Consider the following 14296-nt stretch of genomic DNA (forward strand, 5'->3'; position numbering starts at 1 on the left):
TTCGACAGGCAAGGATCAATATTGGAACTCTATTACCCAGAGTGCCTCTATGGACAGGTGTGACGTAGGTTTTTCAGTTAAAAACATCCTGCCTCCTCGGCTCGACCGTTAGTGGCGCTGAAGCTAACGGGAGCGGAGGGTGCTGTCCTTCTGTTGGTCGTTTCTCCGAAAATTCATAAAAGAACTCCACATTAGAAAGTAGGCCGCTCAGTTTAGAGATAATGGCGGAAGGAGACAACAAAAGCGTGAACTTGATGGTAAGTATGAAGCATTTTTAAAACCCACTATGGCGAATTTAAAGGCTCGTGTTCGATGTAGGCGTGTTTGCAGCAGGAGCGTTAGCCTTACCCGTCGCTACTAATCTGACGGCGCTAACACTGCTGCGGTGTTTAGAGATTTGTGTAAATAGTGTGAACTTTGCACATGCGGGCAGCTGAGAAGTCTAAGCTAAGCGATTTAACCCTGATCGCTTATCCGTCCGTCCGTGCTGCCGCTGACCGCAGCTAACCTTAGCTAGCTGACTAGTTAGCATGCTTATTTTAGCTTCAGCAGCGGGGACGCTTCCTTTTTGTGGAGGTGCTGCCTCGCCCTAACGCAGAAATCATTTTAAAGCTTTAAAAAAAGCTGAGATCGAGTCATCACACGCTCATTCGACGTGATTTGACAGCCTATGTTTGTAACCGGTTATTTCTACGTGTAGTGCACTGTCACTGCGCCGTCTTATCACCAAAGATACACACCCTGTTTATCAATTTGCTTCTCAAATAGACTTCTAGGCCACAAAACACACAAACTGAGAGCCATATAAAGGAGTATCGTTACATTCAGGTGCTCGGTGTGTGAAACACAGCAGGATAAACCCACATTATATGACTTTAAAGGTGCTAGTTGCTCTTCCAGAGGCAGCACAGTAATGTCACCTTTATACTAACTCCTGGAGAGACTGCCCTCCTGAGTACACACTCCTCTCAGATCACACTGATATCACACAGTTTGATGGTCAGTTAGGTAATGTGTAAATGTTTGTTTGTGTGTTCAGGCCCAGGAGACGGCCCAGCTGGAAGAGCAGCTGCAGTGCTGGCGTGAGGTGATCCTGGCTGGGGATCAGGTCCTGCGTTGGGAGAAGCCCTGGTTCCCCGGAGCGCTGATGGGCGCGACCACCGTGCTCTTCCTGTGAGTCTGCTTCAGAGTGGGCGCTACACAGCTGGCACCACACATTTCCTTCCTCTCAGCAGTGATAGCTATCTGTTACAAGAGAGCAGGGAGAGGCTGGCCATGTCTTATATTCAATTTTTATAGTTTACATCTGCCAGCGACTAAAAGCAGCCCGGTTTGAACTCAGATGGGCTGAGCAAAGTAAACCAAGGTGGAATTACTCAGATTTGTTTCTTCCAGTGTAAACCTAACAGTACAAAGTGTTATGTCTTTGGTCATGTATTTTTCTGATTTAATCAGCAGTCTGGTGGTTGGTTGACCAAAGATTTGCATCACAGTATTTTAAGATTCTGGTGGATTCCCTGGATTTAATTTTTGTAGTACATTTTGTTTAAGTGTGTCTTTATGTAGGTTTACCTTCTTCTGTCAGGAGTATAAATTATTCAAAAACGCCAGAACAAAAACTACTTTAAGTATTTGACATAGGGCTATAATCACATCATAACTGTAAGTCTTTTCTGTTTTTGGGTTGGTTGTAATGTCACGTTTTGTTATCCATTTGCACTTTTCTTACAACTGTTGTGTGCAGGTGATTCTGTCTCCAGGTAAAATCTCCTCTCTTGGAGTATCTCCGCTCGCTTCCCCATCCTTCAACTGTCTGTACTGCACAGAGGCCTTCCTGTCTGCTAACATACTGCTAGAATTGCGCAGCAGCTCTAGATGGTTTTAGGATGTGTAACATGTTAGTGGTGCATAGCAGCCATTTCTGTTTGCCCTGTGGAACTGAGTTAGCTTTGGAGTGTTGTCTGCTTTTGTAAACTTAAATGAGTCGTATAATTACAACCATGAGTGAGCAGGGTGCAGAGCTAATACAGGTCCACTTTAAGTGTGCGGCTTGTGGTCAATACACACACACACACACACACACACACACACACACACACACACACACACACACACACTCTCTGTCTCTTATTTAAACCACTAGAAAAACCACGGTAGACATTTTAACTGTTTGTTGTAGTGTTCAAGCTCAGACCATGATGTTGTCAGAGGAGCTCCGCCCCGCACTATGATTACAAAACAGCTAACCAACAGCCTCAGATGTTTTTACAGTTTTCAGATCGATGAACCGAAGAAATCCAAAACGACAATAATTTTGTCAGTCAAACTCGACAAGTCGCACAACTCTCTTCCAGACACTTGTGCTCTTGGTTAGTAAAGCAGGCGTCACCACAGAAAGAACAGCAGTGTAACCGTCCTGCGGGGTGAAATGGAGGCTTTGGCAGGCTGATTCTTGAGGCCTGACTTATTACTAATTAAGATAATCAGCAGGCCTGTGACAAGTAATATAAGCCCACACTGATGTAAAACGAGTGTCCTAATTACAGTTTTCCAGCTGGTTGTCAGAACACTCAGCTTAATGTTAATCTTTTCCACATTGTTGAAACACAAAGCAAAACAATGCATATTAGCTTCTGCTAAATGAGCTTAGGTTGGGCCGTTATTAGGCCATTCCTGAAATCTACTGAAGGTGAATCCAGACCGGAACACTGCTGCACTGTTTCTGATGCCTTCCTGCTTGTTTCACACACCCTGCAGCTCCAGCGGTCATGAGTAGAGATCCCCAAATCGTAACAATTGTAACAAAATAAAAATAAAGGCGTGATTTTAAACAATGAAATATTCAAACCCGTTCTGCCTGTTTTGTGTTCGTCCTCCAGGCTCATCTACTACTTGGACCCATCAGTGCTGACCGGCCTGTCCTGCACCGTCATGTTGCTCTGCCTGGCCGACTATCTGGTGCCCACCCTCGCCCCCCGAGTGTTTGGCTCCAATAAGTGGTGAGAGCTCTGTCATATTTGCTTCGCCTCTATGTAGACAGGTTTTCCTGTTTGTGTGTATGTATGTGTGTGTGTGTGTGTATATGTATGTATGTATGTGTATATATATATATATATATATATATATATATATATATATATACACACACACACACACACACACACACACACACACACACACACACAACGTTCAACAGACTTCCACAGGAGGATGGAGCTGTGGATGCTTATCAGGGTTTCAGGATCGTTCCACCTCCGTCTTAACTATGAGCGATGCAGCTTCATATGAGTTTGTTTCTGTGTCTTTGATCCTTTTTTCTGCAAGTCAGAAGTGACGAAGCAACAGAGAGGGTGATCTCAGATGCTGTAATGAGAACAGCTGTGTGAGTGAGCACAAAACATGTCATGGTCTAACTGGATGATAACCAGTTAAACAGTCCACTGAGGAGGAAGCTAATAAATTCTCAGGCAACGTGAAGCTGAAGGGGAAAGGTGAGCGAAGAAAAGGAAGGCATATGGTTTAAAAAAACAAAAACAGGAGGGTGGTTTCCCTCCAGCTGTGTCAGTTTAAAGCAGTGGTGGTCTGGCCTGCTTTAGAAGCCAGAAACAGTTCATGCCTCACACGGGTTTTGTTTTTATTTACTGCTGTTTACATGAAAATGGATCCAAGCTGAATTTTTGACCATCCTAGTATGTTTTCGGAGGATGGTCATCAGTAAGTCCATGCAACCTGCCCAACAAAAAGTGCACGTGTAGGGAAACTGATGGTTTTGAAAGCCTCTACAGAGCTGACTGTGTAAAATTGACACGCCTTCATAATGAGAGGGCCGCTCACCTGGAGAGTTAGTTGGTTAAACGAGTTGTAAAGCCTGTTGGCTGAGCTGGACCTGAAGTAATCTCATCCTCTTTGTTTGTTAGTAAAACATAACAAACTAGATTATTAGAGACCTGCAGCCAAAGGGGCGTTTCATTTTCAGTTCGAGGTAAATGGCAGACTGTCCCACGGCTTCACGAAGCTTCGACATTAGCCAGTACTCGGCGAGCAGCCCGTTGATTCAGCTGTTTGCGTTGGATGGTGACAACCAGACACCCAGGACAGGATAGGATAACGGCCTTCAGTTGGCACGATGTGCTGCACGTCATCCTCCAGCTGATATAAAAGCCTGCATCAGCAGAGCGTGACCTGCACTGCTTCACAGTCAACACAGCCTCTGGGTGATGATGTACAGTTTTTATGAGATTTTCACTTGTTTTTAATCTACTGCTGGGGGCTCGGTTTATGTAGGGAGATTAAAAAGTCTGTTTACATTTTCAGTTACAGCCTCGGGATGATGAGCAGAGCCTGACAAATGTCCTTTGATCTCACTGAGACTGCAGAAAGCTGGCGTATCTGTGCGAGTCTGTAACACGAAGCTGGTCACGGTCCCCGTTTGGCTCCCCGACAACAAGGACTGAAATAGGGAGCGATGGCGAAGCAGAAAATAGAGGTCACTCTTCCCAGCTGTCCCCTCCTGTCCTTCACTGTTTGATCTCTTTAGCCTTCACAGCAGTGCAGCGTGGGATGTGGTGTTCCAGTTTATTGGTTGTGAGGCAAATTATGGTCAGTTTGTTGTTGGGTGATTCCCAAAAAGTGAAACTTCCACCTGTTGGTGATTTTGCTTATTTCTCCTACTGAACTCCAGAATGTGAGTAAGTTTGGAACTGAACTTAAAGCAGAGCTGGTTTGTGCTGCGAGCAGCCCCGTGCAGAGTTTACATTGTACCTGTAGTGATGTTGATGGGCAGCACCTCTCCTGTGTCTCCTTTGTAAATGTTTTGTCAGGTACACTTTTAGAAATGGAGGATTCTATTCTCCTGCCTCTTATCCGGCTGGTAGCTTGTGTTCAATAGACCCAGTTCTTCCCCTGATCAGGTTCTTGGTTCTGGTTCTGCTTAAGCTCAGAGCAGCACAAGTTGCAGTCAGCTGGGCCACTAAGCAACCGCAACTCAGTGCTGTTACCTGGTGACAGGAGGCGGTTAGATGGACCTCCTCCTGTTGTAGGTTGGATTTTCTAAAGCAGAAAGGGAGGAAGTTTTCTTTTGACAGCAGAAGTTTAAATATGCTGAGAAGCTGATATTGAATTTTTTTGCCCCATGATCTGAAATATTTGTGCCTGCTGCAGCTGATCATCTGTGAGTCAGCTGATCGTTTCAGCTCTAATGGAGCTTAGTTGTTGAAAGATGGGACATTTATTAGGTCACATTAAAAACGTTAATGCAACAACACTGTTTTTCCTCACTCTCATTGGTTTAAATAGAGCTAAGTGTTGCAGGCAGCTGTGTGTGACTCACTAGCTTCCTCTTGATGGTGAGATTAGGAAATGTTGGTGAAAACCATTCTTCAGGCCCGAGCTTTAACTCAGCAGAAACTCTGCAGCCAGGACCGTTGAGTGAGTTTTCTCATTGTCCGTAACACCCTGAACTCTGCTCCTGCAGGACCACCGAGCAGCAGCAGCGTTTCCACGAGATCTGCGGGAACCTGGTGAAGACTGAGCGCCGCGTCGTGGGCTGGTGGAAGCGCCTCTGCACCCTCAAGGAGGAAAAACCCAAAATGGTACGGTCAGAGCTTTCACTTTGATCCCAACACCTCCAAAAACCAGCATTTTTAAGACATAAAATCCTAATCCTGCATCTGATGTTGCAACTAAACACCTCACTATAATAGTTGTAAGTGCAGAGTTACAAACAGTTGCCTCTTGCTGGTCTCAGCCATGCTGTGTGTTTGTAGTTGGAAGTTTTTATTGACTGTGTTGCAGTCAGTGAAGAAGAGGCACAAAACTTTCCACAATGTTCCCAGACTCCAAAATGAATCACATTTGCACAAAGTTCTGATAAGCTGATCTTTGTAGGCTAGCTTAGCGTGCACAGTGAAGGGGCTGTATCTGATTGGCTGCTGAAGGCAAGCGTTTAGTCCCAAAAACAGTCTGTGACCTTTGCTTTTGGTCTGAGCAGAGTTAAAGTCTAACTTGCCCTGAGCTACAGGGAACCTGAATGAATCGAATAAGCTGCAGTAAATGGAAGTTTTATTACAACAGGGAGCTCTCTCTGTGCGCCAGATAAAAATATCAGCTGAACTGACTTTGCTGCTCCACTTAGCAGACCTCAAACTGGGTCACAGGCAGCCATAAGTTTTTCGCAGCCTGTTTGACTCATTCTCATTCAGTGGCCATTCTGTCTCTTCCTTCTGAATGATGACCTGCTAATGAAATTGAGCTGAATGTAACCTGACCTCCTGATCTCCACAGTACTTTGCCTCAGTGATCAGCAGCCTGCTGGCTGTGGCCTGGATCGGACAGCAGGTGCACAACCTGTTCCTGACGTACCTGATCGGTGAGTGTACTTTCACTTGACTACAAAAAGACTGTTTTGTTTGTCGCCACTGTTATCAGCCATGTTTCACTCATATCTTTGTGGGTTTCCTTCCTGCACTCTCTCCTGCTGGCTGCTGTCCAATCACACGCTCCTTCATGTCTTAAATTGTTGAGCTGTGAAGTCACTTTTAATAATATGTTTAGGCAAACATCTGGTGAGCGGTTCAGGCCCGGTGTGACTACCTGTGAGACAAAGGTAAAGCACTCATACCTCGTGTGCCGTCAGGTTTAGGCTTTGTGTCAGTAATCGGGTCTCACTGTAAACATACTTCAATACCACTCTGACATAAAAAGACACGAGTCTTACTGTAATGCCAGATTTTATTTTAAATGTCCTCTTCAGCTTGTTGTTGTGCATTAGATGCAAGTTTGCACAAACTCCACATCAGGTCAAAAATGAACTCCGGAGAGAGAGACAGACAGACAGACAAGAGCTTGCTGCTCATCCCACGGTGGCCGTTTCTTTATTTTTCTGTCCTGGGCTGATTTTCTTTTTTCAGTTCTTCGGTGTTTGGGGGGGAAACCCCGACAGTTAACACTGGGAGACTTGTGTTCACCTCTTGGTTTGGCTTCCTCTACTCTGTCGCTCCAGAACACAATGATTTATGTCCTAAAACTTCTGTGTAATCCTTCACACACACAGGCTGAAGTGGACATGGTCTTTGACATTTTGCTGAAGGCGTGACTGCAGACCCCGCCCACCTTCATCCTGTTTTAAGAGATTTCGGTTTTAAATTTAACTTAAAATGGAGTTTTAATGAAAGGCCCGAGGCTCGCAGAGTGTTTTGGATTAAAATGAGAAATCTTAAATGCTCGTCTCTGCTCTCGGCTCCTTCTTTAAAACTGCTTTCGCTGAATGTGGAAGTTGAGCCTTTCATGCATTTTCTGCAGACAGAAACTCATACGTGACTGAAGAGGCACTCGTGTTCATCAGCAGTTTTAAATGCTTCTGTGTTTAAGTTAATTTAATGGCTGATGGTGTTTCCCACCAAATCGTGCTTTAGACTGATATTTATCTTTGATATTTGGCAGGTTTTTGCATGTTTGAAGCTCTGCATGTGGTTAGCAGGCTCTGAGTCAGCACTACAGCAGCAGCAGATCAGGGGTATTTATTATTAATGGGGCTGATTGTGGAAGACTTTACAGAAATGTGCAGTAAAACCTGAAACCAACACTCAACGCTGCAGAGGACGAACACGTCTTAAAGCTGCCCGGGGGGGGGGGGGTTAGATCAGCAGGTCTGGCGAGCTGTGAGTGGGCTAATCCCCACTTACATAAGCTGAGACATGTCGAGTGTTCCTCTGACAGAAACCGAGCAGAAAGGCAGTCAGAGGTCATGTGACTCTGGGTTTTAATCTGGTTGCTCTTCAGGTTCGCCTGGTTAAGCAGCTGCTTTCATGTGAAGACTTTGTCTGCCAGGAGCGGGTGGAGTACAACCAGTGGCTCCTCGCCGTCTTTCTTAAATTAGTGGCTGATGTTCCTCAGGCTGTGTGGTGTCAATGAGTCACTGCTCAGAGAGCTGAGTGAAAGCTGTGAACAAGTCACTGATTGTTCTGACGTGAACACGGGGAGTGATGCCAAGTGAGCTGTGAAAACCGAAGCAGGTTTTCACCCGACGCTGGCTTTGAAGGGAAACGTTGATCTGACAGAGTGATTATATTATATTTTTCAGTTACGGATATCAAAAAAGATTATATTTTTGATATCCGTCAGTCTTCACTGCAGAATGCAGCAGAACCTGAAACCATCGACACGCCGTCACTTTATCACTGCTGTGATTGGTGGTTGGAGAGCTCGATGCAGCCACACTGAAGTCGTCCATCGGTCTGTCCATTCAAAGCGATCCTGGTGGATTGAAACCGGACGCGTGTGCCGCCTGATCATCCTGGATAATCCTCTCGGGTCATTAGACTGAGCGCGTGAAAAATTAACCGTTTCATTAATTTGACCTCACAACCATGAGGTTTTCTTTCTCTCCTCGATCACAGGTGCTGCCCCCTGGTGGCAGTTTAAGAGCACAGGTTTTTTTTAAAATCTGTTAGTTTAAATGATGTTTCAAAATAAGAGCCTGCAGGTGTTTCATTATGACGGATTATTGGCGAGTAAGAAAATGAGACTAAAGCCACTTTCACCTTTGACCTTCAGACAGTTTTGGGACAGTCAGGTTTGGATGAATTTCATTTTTCTCACAGGAGGAAACGGTGGTTTCAGACACACACGGGCAGCAGATCAAAGACCTGCTGATGTCTGATGCTGCTTCATCAGGTGCTGTCTGTAAACGTTTCAGCGCTCAAAGCGTCCAATTTAAAATCTTTGCACACTTTTTTGGTTCTTCTTGTTGCAGTGAGCTTCCTGCTGCTGCTGCCCGGCCTGAACCAGCACGGCATCATCACGAAGTACGCCGGCATGGCCAAGAGAGAGATCAACAAACTGATGAAGCAGAAGGAGAAGAAGAACGAGTAGACGAGCGTTCGCAGTGAAGAGGGGAATCTCTGCGAGACGAGAAAATGCAACAGGACGATGGAAAAGTGGAGGAAAGTAAAGAAAAAGGAGCAGGGGAGTTTAAAAAGTCCTCCTGCTGCCCGGGTCTCTGCACTTTGTTTTGATTTTCACACAGTTTTATTTCTCACACACACATTTAAACCTCATCACACACAAGGTTTTATTTTGCTTTTGAATTAACCTGCCATGCATGCAGCCACCAAATGAAGGTGATCACTATGTGGAAATGTCCCAGTCAAACATCATCCTTCTGTTTCTTAGATCAGCTGTGCTTCGTTTGAAGGCGTCGATGCTTTTAAAGCCATTCCCTCTACTTAGACTACTGAGCAGTTTGTGTAGCATTGCTGCCTCATTTTAACCTCTCAGACAGCAATGATTTTTTTTTGGGGGGGGGGGGGGGGGGGTTTAACATGCGAGCAGGTCTTTTTACCTTTTTTGTGCTTCTTCTGCTTCACTTGTGTTTGAATTTAGTGCTGAAAACAAAACTGGATTTGAAGCGGAGCTGAAACTGTTCGTAGAGACAGGCCTACTGCTGTACCGCTGCTAGCTGGACTCTGTTAGTGCTTGGATGAAACCCCACAGTGCGTCTGTGACGTGGGGCGTCTCTGTAAATAGGCCCCACCCTCTCTTCTCTGTCCCCGTCTGTCCTTTTCTTGTTATTTATGTGTTCGTTCCTCCTCAGTCTTCTTGTTTCTGGTATTTCAACTCATTTCATTATTTGTGTTTATTGGAGATCTTTACACACGAATAAAGTGATTTAAATGAGATTGTTTCTTGGTCTTCATGTGTGTGTGACCCCTGCCCTCCTTCCAGACCTGCACTGTCCTTACCTGTGCAGCCTCAGTCATGTGTTTACCAATCACTGTCAGCCTTTGATCTGGTGGCTGTACAGGTGACAGCTGAGGACAGTGTGCGTGTGTGCGCGCGCCAGTGAAAATGTGTTGTATTTCTAAATTTATCTGTGTTGGCAGCACACCTGCGCCATGTATTCTCTCAGGACCTCACAGCTCCACAGTGATCCGACCCACTGATCATGTCTGGAGCTGTATGGCACGTTATTGGACCACAGTGGGGAGTACAGGATTGAATATTTCTCAGATTTGAAGCTTTTATTAACACTGTTGGTTAAACTGGGTGGGGGGGGGGGCTTTCATTAGTGGGTTAGGACCCTAGAATTCTGGGTCCAGTAGTGATATTTGGATGAGAGGGTGATAGCATTAGCTGATAACTTAGCAATCACCACACACTGTATGGTTGTATCACACAGACGCGTACCTGCTGATTAGTAACACCCAGAATTTCACCAATATTTCTTGGACCGTCTGTTAGTACCTCACAGCAGCCATATTATTGGTCAGATGATGCTATGAAAATGCTAGCAGCTACAGCCACCTGTGTCTCACCTGTCCGGCTGTAAACGTGTTTATTTATGCTGTAAAGTTGGCGGCCGACTCCCTGCTGGAGCCTCTTGTGGACTTTGGATTTTAGTATTTCTGTGTTTTCCTGCCCATCTGAGCCCCTTCAGTTAAAGTTTACTTATTGTTTATATTCACTGAGTCCTGGAGGAGAAATGTCGTTCCATTCTGAGAAGCATCTGCAGACCACAGAAGAGTCCTGACAGGGTTTGTACATTTAATGGAGGTTTCCTGTGGCATTACTTCCTGTCAGTAGAGTCTGAACGCAGTACAGTCCATCTCCCAGCGTCTGGTCGCCCACAGCTGCTGATCTCTGGACCGTCTGCTGGACTTCCCTGGCTCAAACACCTGCTTCGGTTCACCTGCAGACGGGAAATAAATGTCCAAACAGCAAAACTAACTGTAAAAATCTGTTTATTCCTATGTGGAATACTTTGAAAGTATTATTACTGTTGGTAGTTTTTATTATGTTGTACACAGCAGAGATTAATTATCCTGATATTCTGTTGTTGCTGCAGTTTGACATTGTGGCCACAAGAGGGCAGTGAATGATCAAGAACAACTCTTTCAAAATAAAAGTAATCTGTCTGAGATCTTAATATTGAGTCAAAGCAGAGTTTATAAAAAAAATAATAAAATGAGGCAAAGTTGTATATTTAAAAATAAATAGTCTTTACCTTAGTGTTGTATGTTACTGACTTCCCAACATCTGCACATGATTTAAGTAAAACAGGTTACTATTATTAAATTAATTTTATACAGTTGAAAGTGATGATCAATTTTCTGTACAAAGCAAGATTGCAAAAACAATTTGCATTGCCTGTTAAGAAACCCATATAATTTTTATGGCATTACTGTGGCTGAGTGCACCTCTCACAGAGACGGTGACCACAGTGACCTTTGCTGCACGGTCTGTTATTACTGCGACCACAAGGACACAAGCTGTGAGTGTTACCTGTCAGGATGTCGTGTTGGTGCCGCTGTGTCTGTCTGCCGCTGGCCTGCAGTGACGAGCTGTTGAACTCCGGGGTCGGGTGCTCCATCCTGTAGGTGCTCCGGCACTCGGGTGGATGATGCTGATGATGGCTGATGAGCTCTCTGATGGCTCGGCTGCTGTTATACCGAACCCAGTTTTCCAACTTTGGGTCGACTCTCTGGAGAGAAGCGGAAGCTAGTTCTGTCCTTAATATATAGTCATATAGTCATAATATTTCATGACTCTAGTAGCTTTACTTTAATTGCATGTATAAGTTATTTATTTTAACATTTAGATAAGTCTAAAATAAAAAGTTCAAGTTTTTTAATTTTATGAGCCTTGAAATTAAAGAAAAGTCTCCCAAACATAATTTTAATTACAACTGAGGGAAGATTTGGCATTAACTGATTTCTTCCCCTCATAAAATATGCTTCTAATGCAGGTAAATGATTCAGGGTCCAGACAAATCATCTTCACGTCACCACCAGGATGTTCATGTGACAACTTACTGAGATAAAAGCTGGGATGAAAAAACAGCGACTACAGAAAGACAACAGATCGAAACAACTCTGACCTCTTAACTGTATCAACACAAAGAAATAAAGCATGTTAATATTTCCTCATTCATGCTTTTTTAAAGCAGGGAAACCTGCCAAGGCACAAAAGAAGAGTTATAGAAATATGATGGAAGTAAAAATGTGAGTAGATAAAAGACTTAAAATACTCCAGAGTCTGTCTTTAAACATCTGAAAGGCGGTTTTCCGCCTCACCGGAGTCACGTGCTGGGGTGCGTACACCTCTTTGCTGTGTGACTGCAGCACACTCTGCGGCGGCATGGTGTTGTCACGGAGATCCAGCTGGCTCCGGTGCTGGGAGGGGAAGCTGGGGTCTCTGAGGCGGAAGACGAGAGGACGTCCATCGGCCGACCTGCCGGAATAACTCTGACCAGGAGAAGAGGAGAGGGAAGGGCTAGAATCGTGCCCGAGAGCTGGATTTGTAGGAGGTTTAAACTTATACATTACTGACATGTAAAATAAAAACCATTAGAACTTGTATTCTATTTTTAGTGAAAACATAAAATCTAAGAAGGTAGAGATTGACTAATCAGATGTGAACTGTAGAGACTGTGGATGCGTGATGATCCACACGAACAGCGACTGTACGGAGGAGATCCCACACTGGGGCAGACCTGGGTGTGGGTGGTGGTGTAGCAGGGCGGCGTGTCGCCCAGGCTCAGGGTGCTCTGATGCATGGGTCTCGGTCTGAAGCGCTGAGGTTTATGTTGGCAGCGAGGACCACAGCGGGCTGAAGCCGGGCTGAAGCCGTCCATCATCTTGTCCTGTGCCTCGGTCACAGTGCAGTCAGACCTCTGCAGCTCTGTCAGGCTCAGGTGTAACAGCAGCTTTTCACTGTGTTTGTACAGAAATCAATAGACCTGCTTCTTTGAGCATAAACAATACTTCACTGTTAACACTTAAAATTTCATTCATCTACATTTAGAATAACAAAAGATAAACGTAATCTTACAGGTACGAACCAATCATCTAATCACAATCACAACAATTCACACACCCTGCCACTCTGTTAGGTACACCTGTTCAACTGCTCAGTGACAAATATCTAATCAAACACATGGCATCATCTTGTGTGTGTGTGTGTGTGTGTGAGAATGCTCTTTTTCTTTTAAGTGCACATTTAACCACCTGTTTTATTAAAAAGTCAAACTTAACAGGCCCAAAAAGACAGAAAGATCCTTCATCCAGAACCAGGAAACAAAAGGTAAAATATCCAAAAGTAAAACAGTAAAAACTGAAAACAATAAAAGACTTGGGAAGAGGAAACAGACAGGAAAGAAGGGAGGAATATACGAGGAAACGATAATGAATAAACCAAAACGTAACCGTAAACCTGAAACGCATCTCTGGAAAGATCACACAGTAAAACAGGAAGCAAAGATGGCGTCACGAGAACTAAGAAACAGGGCGATAAAGAAGAAAGAAACAAGAATCAAAAACTAGGAAACACCAGAGTGACTCAAGTCCAAGTTCCCAGACCGCTGAAAGTGACACGACCATGGCAACCCCCGCTTACAGACAAACACACAGGAAACAAACTGCCTGTTTCTTCCTGTTGACAGTGAACATGTAGTAAAATCACAAATGTGGTAACCTCAGCACAGTCACCACACAGGACGCTCTCATATACAGAAAACTGACGGAGATGTGTTCGATCATTACAGCAGGAATCACGCCTGCTCTGTAGTTACTTACCTGTGATAATGAAGCTTGTTTCTGTGGAAACATGTTGCCACGGTGATGAAAACAGACGGGTTTACTTTTACAGTTTCTCTCAGGAAAGTGATCCTGCTTTATCATGTGCAGGCCTGCCTTTTACTCCTGGACTGTTAGATGGAAAATAAAAAATATATATATTTACTGTATCTTCAGAATAAAACATTTCTGATGAAACTGAATGTATTTATTTGCGCTCACAGGTCTCCCGCTATCCAAATGAAGGCACTTGTTCCTTTATCCATGCATGTTCAATGCAGTGATGGCCACTTTTATGGATTCTCCTTCAGCAGTGAGATCTAAAGGACAGAGAAACACCCCCCAAACATTTCTCAGCCCCCCTAAATGTGACCAGGTTTTCTCTGGAATAATCTGCCCTCACACATAAAATCCAGTTTTTACAAATTTAAATCAGCTCTAAATTATATGGAGTCTATCTTATCTTATCAAGTCCACTGTGTGGACTTGATAAGTAGATTCCCATTTTAAAATAGATTCCCATTTTATGACTTTTAACCCCCAGAATGATTTTGTTTGACCTCTGACCTTCAGGACAAGACCCCATGAACCTGTTATGGTGGATGGGTGGAAATGACTTATAGAGCATTTTAGAATTATGTTTGCTACTCAAACTAGGTTTGTCATAACTATTATTACCATCATCAAAAATGCACTCACTTTCCTTCTGAAGAAAAAACGAAAAA

General features: G+C 44.3%; 2 protein-coding genes across 2 annotated transcripts; one reads left to right on the forward strand and one right to left on the reverse strand.

Moving 5' to 3' along the window:
• Positions 1 to 92: 92 nt before the first annotated feature.
• Positions 93 to 9675, forward strand: arl6ip1 (ADP-ribosylation factor-like 6 interacting protein 1). The gene is made up of 6 exons (XM_063472501.1): positions 93 to 257; positions 1040 to 1173; positions 2880 to 2999; positions 5474 to 5591; positions 6283 to 6367; positions 8753 to 9675. The coding sequence occupies exons 1-6, from the start codon at positions 222 to 224 to the stop codon at positions 8869 to 8871; spliced, it is 612 nt and encodes a 203-aa protein (XP_063328571.1). The 5' UTR covers positions 93 to 221; the 3' UTR covers positions 8872 to 9675.
• A 410-nt stretch (positions 9676 to 10085) lies between these two features.
• On the reverse strand, positions 10086 to 13856 carry LOC134625634 (uncharacterized). Its single transcript, XM_063470885.1, has 7 exons — positions 13794 to 13856; positions 13572 to 13702; positions 12491 to 12710; positions 12072 to 12242; positions 11281 to 11479; positions 11003 to 11034; positions 10086 to 10687 (listed from the first exon to the last, which is right to left on the reverse strand). Exons 3-7 carry the CDS (start codon positions 12632 to 12634, stop codon positions 10565 to 10567), a joined length of 669 nt encoding a protein of 222 aa, XP_063326955.1. The 5' UTR covers positions 12635 to 12710; positions 13572 to 13702; positions 13794 to 13856; the 3' UTR covers positions 10086 to 10564.
• Between the last annotated feature and the right edge of the window lie 440 nt (positions 13857 to 14296).

This window comes from Pelmatolapia mariae, linkage group LG4, assembly GCF_036321145.2.
Source record: "Pelmatolapia mariae isolate MD_Pm_ZW linkage group LG4, Pm_UMD_F_2, whole genome shotgun sequence".
NCBI classification, from domain to species: Eukaryota; Metazoa; Chordata; class Actinopteri; order Cichliformes; family Cichlidae; genus Pelmatolapia; species Pelmatolapia mariae.